The sequence below is a fragment of the Eleutherodactylus coqui genome, chromosome 1, assembly GCF_035609145.1.
Source record: "Eleutherodactylus coqui strain aEleCoq1 chromosome 1, aEleCoq1.hap1, whole genome shotgun sequence".
Classification (NCBI taxonomy): Eukaryota; Metazoa; Chordata; class Amphibia; order Anura; family Eleutherodactylidae; genus Eleutherodactylus; species Eleutherodactylus coqui.
The window spans coordinates 127631174-127652852 of record NC_089837.1 but is presented as its reverse complement, the minus strand read 5'-3'; the positions used below and the strand labels follow the sequence as shown (position 1 = coordinate 127652852).

Sequence of the window (21679 nt, the reverse complement as noted above, 5' to 3'; positions counted from 1 at the left end):
TCAGATCACATGGCCGTATTCCTGAGACGTAAAAGCACCCGGACGGCTAATATAGCACCTGGCGTTTTTACGTCAGGCCCAAAAGATAGTCTTGGAACTATCTTTTGGGCTGGAATATGTTGGCCGCTGCATGGGCTCATATAGGAGCCCACGGCAGCAGCCGCAGGTGTGAGGGAGTTTAGCAGCGTGGCTAAACTACCTCCCTCTACTCTCCTCCCCCATGCAGGCTCACCTGTCCTCTCCTCCCCACTCGTTCTTTGCAATAGGAGAGGGCAGGACAGGGGCGGGGCTAAGCACCGGCCCGCCTCCTCTCATTGCTAGCTGTGGACAAGGACTATCTTTTGGGCCCAACATAAAAACGCCCAGCGCTATATTGGCCTGGCCAGGCGCTTTTACGTCTCAGGAATACGGCCACGTGATCTGATGCATTGGAATTCAATGGATCAGGTCACCTCGTATATCAGCCGGTCGTGAAAACGGCCGGCTAATATACGCTCATGGGTAAAAAGCCTAAGGGTATGAGTGTATAAGAATGAAAGTTGCTTTTTTCACGCGCATTAGTGTATTTAGCTGTACTAAGGATGCATTTTCTGTTATTACTGTTGGCTATCGCAACTTAATATGGAAAAGCCAATATCACTGTAAATTAAACATAATTACTAAACTTCACCCTCTGCTGATTTACTAGCAGCCTACTTTTATGTTTTGGTTGAAGGACATTTTTCATGCAAAGCTTTGACTTCTCAGAGTCTCTTCACTGTATTATTGTAGAGCAGTTGACAGATTTTGTTAGTGAACAAAATTTTCTAGGAGAAAAGTCCTTTTTTCAATCTACAGAATGCTCTTTCCGAAGGATTATGCCCCTTTGCTTAGACCCCATTTACACTGACAGATGATCGCTCAAAAGTCACTCGAACGACAGTTTGGGTGACAGTTTTGAGCGATCATCTTTGCATAGTTTATAGTAGCTAAGTAACTACTTAAGAGCTAAGGCGGCGGAGCGGGATACCGCTACTATCGCTCGGCAAACAATACAGCTGTTTTGCATAAGCAAACAGCTGTATTGTTCTCCGTGCTTACAGCTTGCGTCCCGCTGTGATCTAGCAGTGGGACAGGAGCCTAAAGAATCTTATCAGCGCTGCCAACTGTGATAATAGCTGCACCGCTGATAAGAGTTCATCGCTCAATTCAAGAAAACTAGAATTGAATGAGGAAAGACTTGTGCACGAAAACTGCATGATATCCGTGCATTTAGACCCAACGATTCTTGCTCAAAAGATGGCTTGGAGCGAATTTTGAGTGAGAATCGTTGGGTCCAAATGGGCCTTTATGTGGTACTGTGATAACTATCTCCAGGTGCTTCTTGGAATATTTAGTAGTTAAAAAACATGACTACAACCATAGATAAACCAGAAGGAACTTGGCTTACTGGTGTTAATCTCCATTCTAAGTCATAACATATATGTGATACACCAACACAAACCTTAACTGTATATGTAAACTGCTTTATTTCCACACAATTTGAAGCTCAATGTGCAATGTCATGCCATAAATCAAGTGTTGGTAGAGGAAAGGGAAAAAACCTGAATCTGTTTAGAAAGCTGAGTAAACATTGTGTTTCAGTTGTGCTAACAGACAAGGCAGGGATAATGCGTCTCCAGCATCAATAATGTACAAAATGTAGTTTACATTATTAATGGCACAGTAGCGATGTGTTCTCAATATTAGCAGCCAGAAAAGTTGTCGTGCTGCTCAAATATATATGTGGAAACTTACGTCGTCTTATATTTCACGCTGAGGCCGCTTTCACATGGCCGTGAAAATCATGCAAAATTTGTGCGTTGTGAGACGCACAAATCTCGTGCAAATATGAACCTCTTTCTTTTGAATGGAATCATAGACACGAGCGATGCAGTGCAGGAAAGCATTGTGACATGTCCTATCTCTTTGTGTTCCTTGGAAAGCATCACCCATTGATTTCAATCACAGGCATAACTTGAAGCTTCTGGGCCCCGATGCAAAACCTGTAACAGGGCCCCCAACTATACTTTATTCATAGTACTGGGCTCCCTATATGCAGAAGAGAGGCCTTATGGGCCCCCTAAGGCTCCTGGGCCCGGGTGCAACCGCACCCCCTGCACCCGCTATAGTTACGCCCCTGATTTTAATGATACTTTAAATACATTGCATGGCACTCGGATGCCGTCCAATGTGCATGCGAGTATGATGTGAGGTTTCTCATTGAAATCAATGTGAAACTCGCATTAGAGGATTGGAATTTCACAAATGCGATGCGAGGTTAAATCCGCGGGTAAATCACACGTGAATGACCCAATATCACGTTCGCCCGTGTGTAGGTAGCCTAAAATACATACTAGACTTTTAATGAAGGCTATCACTAGTAGGCATCTTATTGTCACCTGGCTTTCTAGAGACCCTGAACAGCATATTAAAGGGGTTATAAGATTGGAGGTTACGACAGCCTAATCACTCTATAACTAATGAACAGTTCTACAACTTTTTAATATACTTTGTGTTGCAATTGCTCCCCCTTTTAAGGGCGGCTTCAGACGACCGTATGCGCAAATACACTCGCCTTATTTAGCACAACGTATTTGCGCATGAATGAGTCATTATTGTGCACCTATCAGTGCAAGGTACTGTATTTTTTGCTTACACATGGCATGTTTAATTCCGTGTGCAAACTTAAAAGGCTAATTAGCCTAATGAGGTCCAGATGTGTTCTTTGTTTTGTGTAGCATATTGTGCATTTGTGGGGGTATTGGCAGCCTATGTGCAGCCTATTTGCGCACCACCTATACACTTCTATGGGGCCCTTAGTGCACAAATACGCAGGAAAACAGAGCAGGTCCTTCTTTTTGTGCGCATAGGAAATACCCGCGCAAAATACGTTCACGAGAATATCCCTATTAAAATAAATTATATTCTCTGTGTTTTGCACACAAATATTTTACACACAACAACACGTACTAATACTGTCGTCTGAAAATCCCTAAGGCTGCCTGTCCACGGACGAGTTTGAATTGCGTTCCCAGCGGTGTTAATCCGGCCGAGGGGAACGCAGTTCAAGCTCTCCATACTGTTGCTATGGAGAGAGCTGTCCATGAGCGGAGAATCTTTGCGATTCTCCGCTCGCGGCCGGCAAATCGCAGCATGCTGCGATTTGCCACGATGCTCTGTGGTCCTCCACGGTCAGCCTATCTATTAGATAAGCCTGACGGCTCCTGCTCCCAGGCGGCGGCTCCTGCTCCCGGGCGGCGGCTCCCACGACGGATACTGCTACGCCCATGGACAGGCAGCCTAAGATATTCGTTTGCGGTCAGGGAACGAGAACTGTGTTGCTTTCATTCACAGACCGCAAACACATCCAAGTCTGAGAAGTTACAATTGTATCCAGGCAATGCTCTGTGAGCTAAGCACATCAGTAGCTTCACAAAAAGCTCTGACAGTTTGCAACAATGTATCAATCTGATCTTGGCTCATGGATCATAGGGCATTGGCAAGACTGGATACAGCTATATCTGCTTCTCCGAGGAGAGCAGGACTAGATATGTAGGGATTTGCTACCTCGGAATACAAATAAGGCTACGATTCAAACGAGTGAGAGTGATAACGAACCGAGAAACTTAGCCCCATATTGCGCTTGCCAACGTGCGATTTTCATGCCAATGTTCAAAACCGCATCAGATCATTTTTGTGAAATTGCAATCCTCAGGCGCATAAGGTGATCGTACATGTGAGCGCCATGCGATGTCTTTTAAGGTCCCATTGAAAACAATGGGCAAGGCGCTCTGAGGGAACATCAAAAGATAGAACATGCAACAATTTATATCCTTGCCGCATCGCTGCAAGCGGGAAAAAAAAATCGCTAATGTGTATAAGTGCATTCATAAGAATGTAGTTCATATTGGTGCATGTTTTGTGCGTCTCACAATGAGAATATCGACCGTGTGAATGTAGCCTAAGGCGGCTTTCACACCCGCGTTTGACTTTCAGACACAATTCTGTCTCTGTTCCGTTTTTAGAACAGAAAAATGGAATCAAAGGAAAACAGAATAAAATGTTTCCCCTTTATCCCCGTTGATTTCAGTGAGTTTTGAAAAACATGGAATGCTTTTAGTTTGCTTCCGTCTCATTATTTTTCTGTAGTTTAAAATAGAATAAATAGTGCAGTCTGCAGCTCTGCTTGTTCCGGTAAAAGAAGTGCAAACATAACGAAACAGAAGCAAACTAAGAACATTTTATTTTTTTCTAAAGCCTATTGAAATCAATGGGGAAAATAAAGAAAGGTTTAATTCCATTTTTCTTTTCCAAAAATGGAACAGATAGACGAATTGTAAGTGAAAGTCAAAATGCAAGTGTGAAAGTAGCCTAAGGTCTCATTTAAAATCCCCACCTGCTGAAAGGGCTACGTCTGATTGGCTGAGCGCTCAGCCAATCATTAAATTCAATTTTAAATCCCTACCTGCTGAAAGAACTTCATAATAGTGCTAGAGACCAAGCGGCTAGACGCGCCTGAGCCCCGGCAGTGGCGGAGAGGTAAGTATATATATTTTTTTATTTTTTACTACAGCTAGGAAGGATTTTTCAGGGAAGGGCTTATATTTAAAGCCCTTCCCTGAAAATCACTGCGGGGGTTTCGGCATCCTATTGCTTTCAATGGGGCCGCCAGCAGCAGCGGCAGACCCATTGATGGCAATAGACACGCAGCTTCATTCACACGTGTTTTGGCACGTGCGTGGTCACATGGGTTTATGCGCACACACAAACATGCAAAATAACACTCGTGTGAACGAGGCCATATGCACACAGGTGATTTTTCAGGTATCTATGTGCTGTCCAATGAAAGTTGTGCAACTCACATACAGTGAGTCTGAATGAGGCCTAAGGTCCCATGGATAAGGCTGTCCTATATGGTAGCACATGTAGTCTCCTCCAGCTCCAGACTACAGGGGACGCAGGGACCATGTGGTTATCATGACTGCTGTATGTCTTTATGTATGAATTAATGCTTCTAAGATAGAATAGATCTGTATGTACCCTTTTTTTCAGCCAAATGTATATAGAATCCCGCAGAAATAAAACCTTTATATGCCTCCATATGAAATTGGAAGTATATGAATGTCTAGTAGAACCCAAAATAAGTTTTCACAGTGCTATTTACACTATATGGGGTTTTAGTGTCACTGTGCTTCTGGCAGTTCTGACATCATATTCAAGACTCAAAAAACCCCCAGGATGAACAGTTCTGTATGACTCTCACACAGGGAACTGCTGCGGGCCGTGGAACTGATTTTATTATTGGAAAGCAGTGACTCAATGACTCTGATGGAATAAGCATTTAAGGGCTGAAGATGTGTAATAAAAATCCCCTAAAACATCTGCCTGCTTCCTTGCTTTGTGCAAACAGACATTTTTTGAATATATTTTATTTTAAAAACATCTCCAATGTAGTCAGCAAAATAAGCTGTCATCAGACAGGAGGCGCAGGACAGGAGCGCTTGTGTGATATCCAATTAGGGACTAAACAGTCATTGTCCTCTAGAGCAGGTGACTGCAGGCAATTGTGCCTGGGATTACTCAGTGCAATGAGCAATGAAGGACATCACTAATTCTTTGTGCTGTAATTTGTGTTCGAACATGAAGTATTCCCATATGCAAACAACAAGTGTGCCAGGTGCAGTGACATCAAACCATTAGCCAGCAGAGGTGGGGAGAGATGGAAGGACTGCAGCTTTAAGCACAACACCGACCAGTTATTTATACCAACTGCAGACGGGGCTATTGTTTGTTCCGCTTCTACCGGTGCCATGAGTGCTTTCTTGGTCAACGGTCAACATTGCTGACCCTACGCTTGCTGACGGCATATATGAGCATTCCCAAATACACCTGTTATTGGATTCGCTGCGTTTAGGAGCAGGAGTGATCCTGCAGTAGAGCAATGCAGTGGCAAGAAAGCCAAATTCTCCAGCATGTATTATAATAGACTGTGTAACCAGTGCCAACTGAGTCATTGTTTTACATTTACACACATATACATAGCTGAGTAATGACTGTCCAGGACAAGATTAGAAAGGCCAAATCCCCCAATGTATGTTTTATTACATTAAACTATGCTATTCTGCATATATACCGGTATGCTATTTGTGGGTATTAATAAATCTGCATTCTGCCCTGTATTCTGGATATTACGCGCTAGTTCTTTAGATTTTATCTAACAGTATGCAAAGTGGATTACTGGAGAAGCTACATTGCTTGAACACTTTGACTAAAGGCGGTTTCACATCTGCATTGGAACCTCCGGCATGCAGTGGTTTTTCTTGTGTCCAAAAGCCAGGCAGCTAGGCAGTAAGCAGGCGGATCCCATTATAGTCAATGTGGTCCGTCCGGAGAGAGAACTATTCGACCACAGGGATCAACCTTTCCTGCTCCCTGATTGGAGCAGGGAAGCGGAATCCCTACCACACATGTGAAGCATCCTTACATTTGCTTAATTGGATTGGGGAGATACAGGTTAATCTTCCCTGTTCACTTTGTGACAATGGTAGAACACTGATTATCATCTTTATAACATATAAAATCAGAAACAGGTACAGCATAGTAGAGGACCATAGAAGTCTATGGGTGCCCCATTACAGCATTGTATGACTTGTAGTATGTACAAAGCAGTTATACAGATCTCCAAGGAAGTTTTATGGGAACTTGTTAACTCTAGCTAGAACAGACATTTTAACTTTAAGCCACATTTTAAAATCTACCTGCACTTTCAGGTGACTTTTCAGAATAAGCTGTTGCGTATATACGAGGAATGATAGTATTTCTGACCATTATATGACTTGTATATGGATTTTTTTCAGCAGATTTCCCCTTCAGTAGGCTCTATATATAATTGTCATTTTTGTTTGAGCTCAACTCCAGGAGGGAGTGGAAACTAACTGCTATGATGTCTGCAATACACAGCACATATAGAGAAGAAGAGATCCTGCTGCCCCTTCTCTCTGTCACACACATATATAGAAGCAGTAGCAGCAGCATGGATGACATTATACTGCAGTACTAAGCAGTATAGCTGTGAATCTGGGGTGCTATTAGTTTTGGAGTGGCTTTGCCATCTGCATTCCGCTGCTATCTCTCCCCATAGGGAGAAGAGAGTCTGCTACGAAAACGAGGAAAGAATTGACATGGCGCGGCTTTGAATTCCGCGCCGCATGTCAGTTTTTGCGTGGCTGGGCTGCATCGTGTGAACGAGATATTTGCAGATCTCGTCCACTTTTCTGGCTTATCCCAGGTTAAAAAGCCATGGGCGGAATTGCCGTGCAGAAAGTCTGAAATTCCGCATGTGTAAACCCAGCCTAACAGTTCCAACGTGCGGCACGGCTTGTCGGAGCTGCTGCGGCCGGGTACCGGATGTAAGAAGCAGTCTGCATCGGATGTTGTATGGAGTGGGATCCACCTGCGATCCCCCTCCATACAAGCATTTGTTCGGACATACGAACAAAATCCAATTACGAAGAGCTTCCTGGAACGGAACCTGTTTGTAAGTAAGGGACATTCTGTACTGCCTGCTGACATGCAGCTTTATGCATATTACCCTATTTATTTAAATAACGGCTGGACTACTGTACAGAGCAACCACTTGTACTTCTTGGGTCACCCTATTTCCTCATAGACTGTAACTTTTTGTGTGCTGGGCCCTCACTCTATTAAATTGTTGATTAGTGTAATATTACTTGTATCGTCTGATTTTGTCTGTTCATGTACTCCCTGATTTGTACAGTGCTGCAGAACATGTTAGTGCTATATAAATAAAGATACCGTTTTTATCTTCATTTGTACTATTAAATTATGGAAATAATGCAGTTACTCTTTAAGGAAAAAAAGGCCATTTTTTTTTATATAAAAAGAAAAAAAAAACCACTTGATTGACCCGATTACCTCAACAAGCTAATAAGCAAATATGATATGTACAAACTGTGCACGTACTAGAAAGGATCCCGCTACTAAAGTCCTAAAAGTCACATGAGTGTAACCTTTGCATTGGCTATAGAAGTAATCACTTGCATTATAAAAATATGAACTTTCCACCAGCCTCTTGATTGTAAATTTGAACTGTTCCGCTCTCTTGCTATGCAAATGCCAAAATGTGTCTATCATGGCGAGAGAGGATCATAGCGATGCCAAAGAAACATCTTGAATTATGAATAGCAACTAAGTCTGAGATACGGCAACTGAATGAGCTAATGTATTCTGCAATAGTCTATATATCTGTAGAAGCGGGGCCGTTACCTTTGTTTCCCAGCTGTCCTCACTCAGCATGCTTTGTTTTAGCGCTTCCTGTAGCTCTTCAATTCTCTTCTGATAGGAAACAATCTGCACTTCCCTGAAAAAAGGCAGTTGAAAGCAACATATTATATAAAAGCAATTCATCTAATGTTACTGAAGCCCTAAGAGAGATTTATAGTGCAGCAATGAGTTTGTAGAAAACATTATTTGTAACACCTTATCTCACAGGTTAAGAGCTCCAAAAAACCACACTGTGGTTACAAGAAATCGGAACAATGACATTATTTTGGGCAGTGACAGCCTGATATATCATAATGAATGCCCCGCTCCTTATTCCTCATTCCCGTTCTTTTACCTATTGATTGGATTTCTAAAATGTGAAAAAATTGCTAAATTCCCAAACGAAAATATGTTCAGAAATCTTCAATTATCTGATAGGATTACTGCGCATAACTTAAATGTAATAATGAGCCTGCTCTTACGCTTAAAACGCAAAGTGACGTTAACCCTTAAAGAGGTAGTCCAAATAATTCTTTTTAGATTCTAAACCTCCCCTTTGCTGTTCATTGTAATTTTGTAATATACTTACCTTCTGCCCACTGCATCTGTTCTTCTAGCTAGTGGTGCGTCCTCTGATGTCACTGCATCCTTTTGGTCCAGTTATATACCATATACAAATAACATGGGCAAGGAGCAGATAGCCTATGGTTTGTACATGGGACGTCAACGGTGATATCCCATTTAGGGTTGTGTATCTTGCATTCTATTGGCTACAGAGGTCCCATTGGTAAATAGGTATGTCAGCATTCAGCCAATGTACATGAGAACCAGTCAGGAGGAACAAAGCGGTGCTGGAGAAGCAGGTGATTAGGAACCAAGTACTGGCTAATGTATTATTGTAACACATCCCCTTCTTTTCTTATTAATTGGGCAACCACTTTAAGGCCACCTTCAAAGATGCAGAATCCACAACATCCCCTTCACGAAGTCAAATTCATTGTCTTAAAGGGTAACAAAACTTTTTACAAACTTCTGACATGTCATATTGACATGTCAGTTTTATTTGTTGGTGGTCGGGGTGCTGAAACCCCCAACAGTCGCTAAAAATGAATGGGCAGAAGTGCTCATCTGAGTGTTGTGCGCATTTGGCCATTTCTGTCACTGCTTGAAAGTCTATGGAGTCCACTATACACTGCTCACACAAACAGCCAAATGAGCACAGCACTCAGCTAAGCATTTCTGCCCAACTTTTTCGGTGATTAGTGGGGGTCTCAGTATCCAGAACCCCACTGATTAAACCTCTGTCATGTCACTATGACATGTTAAAAGTTCGTAAAAAGATTTGTTACCCTTTAATTTCGGCCCACACAAGATAGCTGTTGGCTGAACGCTGGTTTCTCATTACTTTACTCTAAATACACTTGCTTGGCTAAGCATATATGTTTATTTCTTCGGGGAAATCCCTCTACCCTGACATCTGCCATGGGGTGAGAGTTGGAAGGCACACACTGTTAGCCTATTCTGCCAAAGTTGTTAAGTTTGGCCAACTTTTTCTTGTGTATGGCCAAGCTTTTGAGGTATGGAAAGGTAATTTGAGGTAATTTCCTTCGGTTAATCTTCATATAAAGAAGGAAAAAAATAAAGAAACATTTTATTGAAGTCATAGTCATGGGGTATGATGCAGCACAGCTTCAAGGCTGCTTTACCTTCATCTGTGCTAATAGAACTCAGACTAATCAGATAAATCAAAGAGTCTGGATTCTAGGGATGCACTTCTTAACAACCAGTCTTTTTAAATGAGTCAGGCAGCAGGTCTCTAGTAATTCTGTCTACTAATCTCAGATACATAATGTTTCGGCTCACAGCAGAGGTTTTCCCGAATGATGGAAGAGATGGAGCAAGGAGACTTTGCAAAATTGCATACTTTCTCTATAGTCTATTACTGCCCATCATAAACATTTATGGTGTATTCACAGGACTCAAGGCCAGGTCTCCACTGACTTCCACGGAAATGAGCTGGCCGGAGGGTCATGCCGTGGATATACCATAAATGTTTAGAATTTCGTCCTGTGTGAAAGGTCCCTTTAGCTCTATGCTAGAGATGACTTTACATGATCGCAGTAAGCACCTTTCCTGTTTCATATTAACTACTTCTTCTTCTGACTGCTTTAAAACTTCCTTCACCGTCCCCAGTTCATGTTCCAAATGCTGCATTCTCCTTCTGTAATTTTCTCTCATCCTGCTCATTTCTGTGATCTCTTCCTGTAACTGCTTGCACTTCTGTTGAAAATCTGTCACCGCCTCATTGTTCTCCCTTAGATCCTTTGTAAGTCTAAAAGATTAAAGAAAAATGGATATGAAATAAAAGCAATGACATAACTACATTTTACCTACAGTCGCTGGCCAGTTTGTTCTATCGGATGAGTTTATGTGACAGTGATGAGACCGAACTTCTGAGATGGGAATGTGACATTTTGCATATTTATGCTAAAATTCATAGAAAAACACCTGTTTCTAATGTCTCAGTTTATATCACCACTTAAGCCGTGATGTTTTTGAGTTCATATGATGCCCCTAATTGTACCTGGAAAAATGGTATCTATAGTGCATTTCTCCAGATTTACACAGAAAATGACCCAATAGCCTTAAAATGATAATATGGATGACTAACTTTAAATTATGGTTGTTCATCCATCTAAAACTATTTGTATATGAAGTTAGCACTTTAAGGATATATTCATACCATTTTATTGGGTCAAAAGGGGCTTTCTATGATCAAAACTATTGGTGATTTAGCCTTAGAATAGGTCACCAATAGTCGATCAGCAGGATTTGCCACTTGGGACCCCTGACGATCAACTGGTGACAAGCTGCTACGGACAACACGGAACAATCAAAACAACATCTGTACTTCAGTAGCCTGGTTTGGTATTGCAGTTCTCTCCCATTCACTTCGATCTACTATTGCTGACCTATCCTGAGGATAAGTCCCCAATAGTTTTGATCTTTGAAAACCCATTTAACAATATACTGTTTGATATATTATTTATAAGTTAGACAGAACATATGTACTTAGAAGTCTTACATTACCTTATTTACCACAGAAGACCAGAGTGGGTGACTAAAAATATATTCATTCCGAAAGTAAAAATCATTCACCCCTGTACTAACAGACGGGATAGGAGAAAACTCCCATCCTGGTCGTTTAATCCTTTATGTAGTGTACTGATCATGGTGTAGATAAAGGAAGGAGGCTCCCTTTGAACTGTCCTTCTCAGCCCTGACAATACAATGGTCGGTGTGGACCGGTAAGTCTTGGGTCTAAGGGGGCCAGATAGTAATAGTCTCTTTTTAGGGATACTTTAGATATAAGATCAGAAAGCTATTGTGAAATCTGTTTGAAATAACCACCAAAATTGCAACGAAATACGATCTTTTAAAGAAGTGACTTCTCAGGTAAGAGGTCGATATACAAAGAACATGGGAAAATTAAAAGTCTGTCACAGAAAATCTGCTTTACTTAGAGGTAATCTTCTTAAAAAAGTGGTCTTTTGAAGAGTTTCCATTTCACTTAAAACTATAATTAAAAGTAAATGTCCTCAAATGGGGCCACAAAATAACCAATAAAAGTTACACCAAAATAAGATGAAATATAATAAGTGCAATCACTTATTTCATATATGTTCCAATAAGGGTTAAATGTAGAAGGAAGTACAGAACATATACATATTAGGTTTCCCCGCATACTTCTAAACTCATACAATATATTTCTGTTCTCCATTTATTTTAACAATGAATGTCGTAATAATTTTAATGCATTCGTCCATCCCCAAAAATTCATATAATTTAACTGCTACCATGTGCCTGAAAACCATGCCAAAATATATATAACTCCTGCTGCAAAAAGGCCTAAAATAGCTATATTGCCTTTCAAATAAAGCTAAGAGAAAAGAAATACAAAAATGTTCTTTGTCCTTAAGGCAAAAATTACCTTGGTCCTTACGGGGTTAAGCAGAAGTAATAAAATGAAAGAAGGGCACCGATTGGTTGCTATAACTTTCAGTGGTGCTATGATAACACTGACTTATCTGAGCATAACAAAGAAAGTGTTGCCATGAGGACATGGACAGAAAAGAACTTCTCACAAGAGGTTTCCAGTTTGAACAGCTAATATCTCAACTAAGACATTAGATAGCGATTCCGTCTTTTCACATTTTAACCAGATTAAAAGAGCTTCCCCACAGATGGAGGGGTTTTTCTTTAACCCCTTAATGACGCGGCCCCTTTTTTTTTTCATTTTCATTTTCCCCTACCCTTTTAAAAAATCGTAACTTCTTTATTAATCCATTCACGTCGCTGTATGAGGGCTTGTTTTTTGTGGGAAAGAGTTGTATTTTTCAATGGTATTATTTAATGTACCATATAGTGTATGGAAAAACGGATAAAAAATTCTAAGCGGCGTAAAATGAAAAAAAAACAAACCATATTCCGCCATCTTTCCGTGCGTCTTGTTTCTACAGTGCACAAACTGCAACAACTATGACATGATAACTTTATTCTATGGCTCAGTACGATTACTACGATACCAAACTTATATAGTTTTTTTTTTTTGCTATACTACATTTATTTTTTTTCAAAGACATTTAATTTTTTTAAATTATTTTCTGCCACCATCTTCTACGCGCAATTTTTCCGTTGACCTAGTTGTGCAATGGCTCGTTTTGTGCGGTACATCCTGTAGTTTGCGTTGGTACCATTTTGGAATACATACGACTTTTTGATCGCTTTTGATTGCATTTCTTATTGGAGACAGGCTGCCCAAAAAAGAGCATTTCTGGCGTTTTTTGTTTTTTTTTCGGACGACGTTCACTGTGCGCGGTAAATTATGCGTTACTATGATAGATCAATCTTTTACGGACGCAGAGATACCAAATATGTATTTTTTTTATTATTATTTAGATTATTTTATTTTAAGTTTTTTTTTAACTTTTATTACTTTTTTTTCAATAATTAGTAAAGCTTTATTAGTCTTATTTTTACTTTCTTTTTTAGCCCCCCCCCCCCCTAGGGAACCACAACTTGCGATGGTTTGATCGCTCTCACAGTATGATGTAATGCCATAGCATTACATCATACTGCGATCTGACAGGCAGTCTATCAAGCCACCCTTTTCAGAAGGCCCCCAACTGCCATGACACCCGCACGGCTCCCTGCAATTTCACTGTGAAATTGAACAACAATCGCTCTGTGTAAAATCATACAAACAACAGTCATTTGTATGTTTTAGCGTCTATTTTGAGCAACTATGTAGATGATAGTTGAGCCAGTGTAAGGGTTCACAAGCATCGGATCTCGCACCAAAATTTAGCATCATACTATGCACAATTGGTATGTATTTGGTGCTGATGTACACTAAAATCGACTACATCTGAGCATACCATTACATGTAATTCATGAAACCTTTCTTTGACAACTTGTTGAATCTCTGTTATCTCTTTTAGTCCAATATAGATGGTTCAGTGAAGTAAGGAGGTGCCATTTCTTTCCCAGGTCTTGGTAAAAACACTACTTGCTGTTGAGTGAACTTGTTCTTTCTTCTTGGGATATGTTCTTGGCACTGAACAATACTTCAAGAGTAAGAGACCTATGTAATATGAAATAAGATGGATGCATTTGGAGGTCAGTAGGGCCCCATAAACTTCTATTGGTATCATATTACAGAGCTGTGAAGCTTCTACAGAGCAGTAATATGGCCAAAGTGTGTTGGTTTCAATTGAATATTTATGTATATGACCTCTCAAGTATTGATTCCGTTTTAAGCCCTCCAAATTTCATGTTATTACCTCAATATTATGGATTCTTTATCAAATTCTATTCTCTGAAGTTTTTCTTGGAGCTCATTTACTGCTTTGGTTTTAATTCTATAAAACAAAAAAATTAGTGCAATGAAAATCAACAATTCATATATAAAGAGCCACATGTAAATTATCTTAATGTGATTTTGGCCTTAAAAAAGTAACAGCAGCCCCCATCATGGTTTGGTAGGATTAATGTATAAGAAATGGACATTCTACCAAAAATTCTATATATCTTCTAGTCGGTCCCTTGGGACATTCCTATTTACCATTTTACAAATCTCAAGAAGCTGATGACTAGATTTGTTTGGTGTTAAGCCTCACAACGCATCGGCTATAAAACCCTAACAAGACATAAATCCGAGGAGGGAGCGGGAATGCCCCATCTAGAATTATATCACAAGGTCATGATAGGCAATTGCATCATAGACATATGCTAGCAGTATGGGTCTAAGTTATGGGTGGAAGTGGAACAGGCAATAAACCCATTTTATTTTTATTATGTTTTTATTGAAATTTTCAAGTTTAAGCACATATTCAAAATAAAATTAAGGATAGAGAAGAAGATAAGTACGGAATGGGACATTCGGTTCATAGCAGGTCACGCAGGACCGCCATACAAGCTTAAGAATTTAAAGAAGACGGATGTTACAACAATCAAAATCACCAGGACATCTGCTAAGGGTCCCTCGGGAGCCTCCTTAGTGGCTGCATTGAGAATATTATAGCATGACACTGGGCCCACTGATCCATGTGCTTACCACAGTAGTTCAATTTTCAAATAGCTCAAACCGTAATCATAGAACTAGAGACCATCATCAGAGTAGTCAAAGAGCACAAAGGGTAGCTAGGAAAAAAATTAGAAAAAAAGAAAAGGATAAAGAAAGACCACCAGGGGAGAAATAGTCCCTCAGGGAAGCCCGCCCCCCTACCATCCCACCACAACCTGAAACTCAGGCGAGTCGCGGTACGTGTTCCACAGCACCCAGGCATGCCCACTCGAACATAATCCCTCAGAACCCTCACCACTCAGTTCCTCCACGTACACTAGTTGGTTTAGTTCCTGAACAAATTCCACGGGCGATGGAGCGGTGTTGCTCCGCCAATGACACGGGATAACTGCTCTGGCTGCGGTGAGGAAATGACAGTGGCGAACGGGCCAGGGATAATTGACAGCAGCACCAAGTGAGGGGTGGCCTCCACCGTGCAACGTGACGCCCTCTCTCATAGCTCAAATACCTTTTTCCAGAAAGGTTGAACTAGTGGACAATCCCATCAGATGTGCAGCAAGATACCACACTCAAACCCGCATCTCCAGCAATCCTCCAGAACTGAGGAAAATATGCAGTGGATCACAGCAGGGCATCTGTACCACCTTGAGAGGAGCTTAAAGTTTTTCTCCGGCGCAGCAAAGGCCAAAGATAATATATGTGCAAGCATGAAGGCCCTCTCCCATACAGAGTTCTGAAACTCCACAGCCAGATCTCTCTCCCAACCCCCGACATATCGTAGGAGGCCCTGAGTGAGCCTCTCCAGAATGATTCTGTAGATACGAGAGAGGACCTGAACCAGGGGATTGGCTTGCAGAAACAATTCCACGATGGGCTCAGGGGTGTGGGTCCTCCAGAACAAGGACAACTGGAGATACTCCATCTATAGCAGTCTCTGCTCTGGTCGAGACACCTGTATCTCATTAAATGATGGGAGACCCCTGGAGCCCACAATCTGACAGTACCATATATCCTCCTCCACTCGCCAACCCAGGAAGCTCTGCCTTTCCGCCCCTGGGGGAAATGCGGGGTTATGAAATATGTGGGTCAGGGCTCCCCTGCGGATCACTATGTCTCCTCAAGTAGTCAATCTGTCCCACACGTCCAAACAATTAAGAGTCAATGGGGTACGAGGTAAGGCCGTAGCCCTATTCTCCTTTGGGATCCAGGCAGTAATCGCAGATGAGACCAGATCAGAGCTGCCTCCAGACTCACCCACTGCTTTGAGGCTGTATGATGATGACAAGCAACGAGTCTGGTGAGGACCACGGCCGAGTAATACATTATGAGGTCTGGGAGACCCACTTCTCCCCTGGGCTTTAAGCATGACATGGTCCAGTAACTAATGTGGCTGATCCTCCCTCCCCACACAAATCTGCAAAACACTTGTGGAATCTGTTTAAAATAATGTACTGGCAACTTAATTGACAGGGTCTGGAAAAGATATAGAAATTTTTGGGTCACATCCATTTTTAACACATTTATTCGCCCGAACCAGCTCAACTGTTTAGCAGCATACCCCTTCAGTTTCCTTGTCACTCTTTCCAGTAAAGGAATATAGTTAAGATGGTATAAGGATGAAGGATCTGCTGCTATATCTACTACAAGGTATTGGATGGAGGTTGAACATCTGCCAGATGAGTTATCACTAAACCCATTTTAGATCAGGGGAGCATTCTGGATTCCATGGGGTCCAGACTGGAAGAAGATTGGTGCCTCAGATCTTATGCCAGGACTGTTACACGCTTGGCATAGGCAAGCTAGAGGGAGCTCAGTCATATCGAGACGGGGGCCACTTACCCCACTGGTGGGGAACCCTGAAATATTGCCTACAATGTCACACACCTTCATCTCGTTTATGCCAAAGAGGGAGTTCCCATGTTTGAAAGATGTCATGGGATCAAGAGGAGTGAAAACCCTCATAGACTTAAACAGAGAACACAGTTTATCAAGGGGATCCTGGCTATTGTATTTCCAACTTCACAACGATATTGCTGCACTGGTCCCATACTCTAACCTGACAGAAAATCTCTCACTATTTGAACGACAATGCACGGTAAAGGAAGCCCCTTCACATGTGATCTTACTAGTATATGCGCTGCTACTGGATGAATCCTGCACTGAGCAGGGGGTTGAACCGATGACCCTGGAGGTCTCTTCCAACTCTACCAGTCTGTGAGTGGACAAGGAAGTTTGACCCCAGCTGGATTAGAAAGTGGGAGGAGGCCTTGGGGAGACCAGTTCCCAGAGAGCTCTGATCGAAATCTTATGCCCTGTCAAATAAAATAAATATATCACTCAGACTACAGAAGCTCAACTTCAAAATAATTTCACAGTGGTACAAAACCCCGGTTAGACTGCACAGAATATATGGTGTATCAGCACAATTATAGCAACTTGTATCTCTGTTACAGGCTCTCTTTAAATCCATGTGCACTAAGCTACGTCTAGCAGCAATGATGAGCTCCTGGGGAGTTAGGTAGGAGACTTAGGGCCCATTTACTCGCAACGATTATCGTTCAAAAACAACCAAAAATTGGTGATATTCGTTACATATAAACGCGGGCATTGTGCACTTTTTGTTTGAACAATGATTTTAAGGTGAATTTAAAATCCATTGCTTAGCTAGTGAGAGATAAAGTATTTCTCAACAGACCAAACACTGCTATCTCCGCAGGAGATAACATTGTATTCTGCTGGGAGCCTCCAGCAGAACAATGCAGCTGTGTGATTAATCACACTCTGGGCTCTGCAAACAGCTCCTGGAGGCCCTGTTACATGCAAATGAAGATAATGAAGTGTTAATGGCCATTAACACTTTATGCAAAAAGATCGCAAAATCTTTCAATCTTACAGTCATTTGAAAGATTATCTTTGCATGTAAATGGGTCTTAAGACTACATAGCATTGAAACAGAGCTCAGACCCATATATACAGTATATTGGGGGAATTTATCAAGGCTATGCAGTAGTATTCGGTTTTAAAAAATTTGCACATTTTCGAGCAGGAAGGATTTGCATAAAAATGTAGGGACTTTTTTGCTGTGGTAGACCTCTCACTCCAGTTTTCCAAAGTGTTTAGAAAAGGGAACATGCGTTGTGCAACTTTTTATAATATCCCAAAATTTGACGCAATCTCACTCCAGTATCTGGGTTGTGTAAAAAGTGAATTCACATCTCCAGATTTATTAAAACAGATAACTAATTTATCATCAGTATGCAACATTTGATAAATTTGGTGCAGATAACAGCAACATGGCCTCCAGCAAATCTGACTTAAAACAACCGCACATTCGCCCCTATGTGTCTATTGGAAGCCGCAATTATATATTTACTCGTATGATCGAAATTAAAGTGACATATGCTGCCAATATAAAGGCAACATTTACCACAGCGCTGTACAACTGTCATCATTCATATCATTGTTTGTTCCCAAGTGACCTCACAATCTTATTTCTTTATTTCAGACACACAAGCCCACATACCACTGACATGAATTACTGATAACTAGAGATGAGCGAACGCGTTCGTCCGAGCTTGATATTCGTGCGAATATTAGGGTGTTCGGGATGTTCGTTATTCGTGACGAACACCATGCGGTGTTCTGGTTACTTTCACTTCCTTCCCTGAGACGTTAGCGCGCTTTTCTGGCCAATTGAAAGACAGGGAAGGCATTACAACTTCCCCCTGCAACGTTTAAGCCCTATACCACCCCCCTGCTGTGAGTGGCTGGCGAGATCAGGTGTTCGCCTAATATAAAAGTCGGCCCCTCCCGCGGCTCGCCTCAGATGCGGTGTGAGTTAGATGAGGGACAGTGCTGTTTATACCGGAGCTGCTGTAGGGAAAGAATTGGTAGTTAGTGTAGGCTTCAAGACCCCCCAAAGGTCCTTATTAGGGCCACTGATAGCTGTGTGTTGGCTGCTGTTAGCAGTGGGATTTTTTTTTTCTCAAAATCGCTTCTGCAGAGCGTTGCACCTGGCATTAGGGACAGAAGTGCTGCATAGGCAGGGAGAGTGTTAGGAGTGAGTGTAGCCTTCAAGAACCTCAACGGTCCTTTCTAGGGCCATATTTATCCGTGTGCAGTACTGTCCAGGCTGCTGTTAGCTGTGCTGCATTTTTTTTGGGCTTCTCAAAATCGCCTCTGCAGACCATTGCACCCTGCATTGATACTGCAGGGAAAGAATTGTATAGGCAGGGCCACAACACAGTTATTATTCATAGAATATACGCAGTGCTGCCTGTTGGTGGGAAAAAACTGAAAACAAATCTATTTGTCCAGCCTCTGTCCGTCCTTACGGGCGGTGGACACGTGTGAGCTGCGTGAAAAACATTGCTAAATCATACGCAGCCAGCTACGCTTTACTGCTGGGTTCGCCATTTGCTTTCCTTAATTGGGAAAAAAAATACCTGCTCTCCAAGAGTTATAATAACTCTGCTACCCTCACGTTCTGTGACACATAAGCAGGGACACAGCACAGTTATTAAACTTCTCAGGTTCATTGAATATACGCAGTGCTGCCTGTTGGTGGGAAAAAACTGAAAAGAAATCTATTTGTCCAGCCTGTGTCCGTCCTTACGCCTGTGGAGACGTGTGAGCTGCGTGAAAAACATTGCTAAATCATACGCACCCAGCTACGCTTTACTGCTGGGTTCGCCATTTGCTTTCCTTAATTGGGAAAAAAAATACCTGCTCTCCAAGAGTTATAATAACTCTGCTACCCTCACGTTCTGTGACACATAAGCAGGGACACAGCACAGTTATTAAACTTCTCAGGTTCATTGAATATACGCAGTGCTGCCTGTTGGTGGGAAAAAACTGAAAACAAATCTATTTGTCCAGCCTCTGTCCGTCCTTACGGGCGGTGGACACGTGTGAGCTGCGTGAAAAACATTGCTAAATCATACGCAGCCAGCTACGCTTTACTGCTGGGTTCGCCATTTGCTTTCCTTAATTGGGAAAAAAAATACCTGCTCTGCCACAGTTAATAACTCTGCTACCCTCACGTTCTGTGACACATAAGCAGGGACACAGCACAGTTATTAAACTTCTCAGGTTCATTGAATATACGCAGTGCTGCCTGTTGGTGGGAAAAAACTGAAAACAAATCTATTTGTCCAGCCTCTGTCCGTCCTTACGCCTGTGGAGACGTGTGAGCTGCGTGAAAAACATTGCTAAATCATACGCACCCAGCTACGCTTTACTGCTGGCTTCGCCATTTGCTTTCCTTAATTGGGAAAAAAAATACCTGCTCTCCAAGAGTTATAATAACTCTGCTACCCTCACGTTCTGTGACACATAAGCAGGGACACAGCACAGTTATTAAACTTCTCAGGTTCATTGAATATACGCAGTGCTGCCTGTTGGTGGGAAAAAACTGAAAACAAATCTATTTGTCCAGCCTCTGTCCGTCCTTACGGGCGGTGGACACGTGTGAGCTGCGTGAAAAACATTGCTAAATCATACGCACCCAGCTACGGTTTACTGCTGGGTTCGCCATTTGCTTTCCTTAATTGGGAAAAAAAATACCTGCTCTGCCACAGTTAATAACTCTGCTACCCTCACGTTCTGTGACACATAAGCAGGGACACAGCACAGTTATTAAACTTCTCAGGTTCATTGAATATACGCAGTGCTGCCTGTTGGTGGGAAAAAACTGAAAACAAATCTATTTGTCCAGCCTCTGTCCGTCCTTACGCCTGTGGAGACGTGTGAGCTGCGTGAAAAACATTGCTAAATCATACGCACCCAGCTACGCTTTACTGCTGGCTTCGCCATTTGCTTTCCTTAATTGGGAAAAAAAATACCTGCTCTCCAAGAGTTATAATAACTCTGCTACCCTCACGTTCTGTGACACATAAGCAGGGACACAGCACAGTTATTAAACTTCTCAGGTTCATTGAATATACGCAGTGCTGCCTGTTGGTGGGAAAAAACTGAAAACAAATCTATTTGTCCAGCCTCTGTCCGTCCTTACGGGCGGTGGACACGTGTGAGCTGCGTGAAAAACATTGCTAAATCATACGCAGCCAGCTACGCTTTACTGCTGGGTTCGCCATTTGCTTTCCTTAATTGGGAAAAAAAATACCTGCTCTGCCACAGTTAATAACTCTGCTACCCTCACGTTCTGTGACACATAAGCAGGGACACAGCACAGTTATTAAACTTCTCAGGTTCATTGAATATACGCAGTGCTGCCTGTTGGTGGGAAAAAACTGAAAACAAATCTATTTGTCCAGCCTCTGTCCGTCCTTACGGGCGGTGGACACGTGTGAGCTGCGTGAAAAACATTGCTAAATCATACGCAGCCAGCTACGCTTTACTGCTGGGTTCGCCATTTGCTTTCCTTAATTGGGAAAAAAAATACCTGCTCTGCCACAGTTAATAACTCTGCTACCCTCACGTTCTGTGACACATAAGCAGGGACACAGCACAGTTATTAAACTTCTCAGGTTCATTGAATATACGCAGTGCTGCCTGTTGGTGGGAAAAAACTGAAAACAAATCTATTTGTCCAGCCTCTGTCCGTCCTTACGCCTGTGGAGACGTGTGAGCTGCGTGAAAAACATTGCTAAATCATACGCACCCAGCTACGCTTTACTGCTGGGTTCGCCATTTGCTTTCCTTAATTGGGAAAAAAAAATACCTGCTCTGCCACAGTTAATAACTCTGCTACCCTCACGTTCTGTGACACATAAGCAGGGACACAGCACAGTTATTAAACTTAGATAATTCATTCACTAGAGGCAGTGG

The 21679-nt window shown here is 42.0% G+C and overlaps 1 protein-coding gene across 3 annotated transcripts in view; it reads right to left on the bottom strand.

Annotated features, from left to right (window-relative positions):
* LEKR1 (leucine, glutamate and lysine rich 1) overlaps nucleotides 1-21679 on the bottom strand; it is a 152719-nt gene that overhangs the window by 18536 nt on the left and 112504 nt on the right. For all 3 annotated transcript variants that reach the window (XM_066600235.1, XM_066600251.1, XM_066600243.1), the window contains 3 exons: nucleotides 14148-14225; nucleotides 10433-10636; nucleotides 8308-8401 (listed from right to left, as the gene is read on the bottom strand). In XM_066600235.1, the coding sequence (XP_066456332.1) occupies nucleotides 8308-8401; nucleotides 10433-10636; nucleotides 14148-14225 (376 nt within the window). The remainder of the gene's footprint in view (nucleotides 1-8307; nucleotides 8402-10432; nucleotides 10637-14147; nucleotides 14226-21679) is intronic.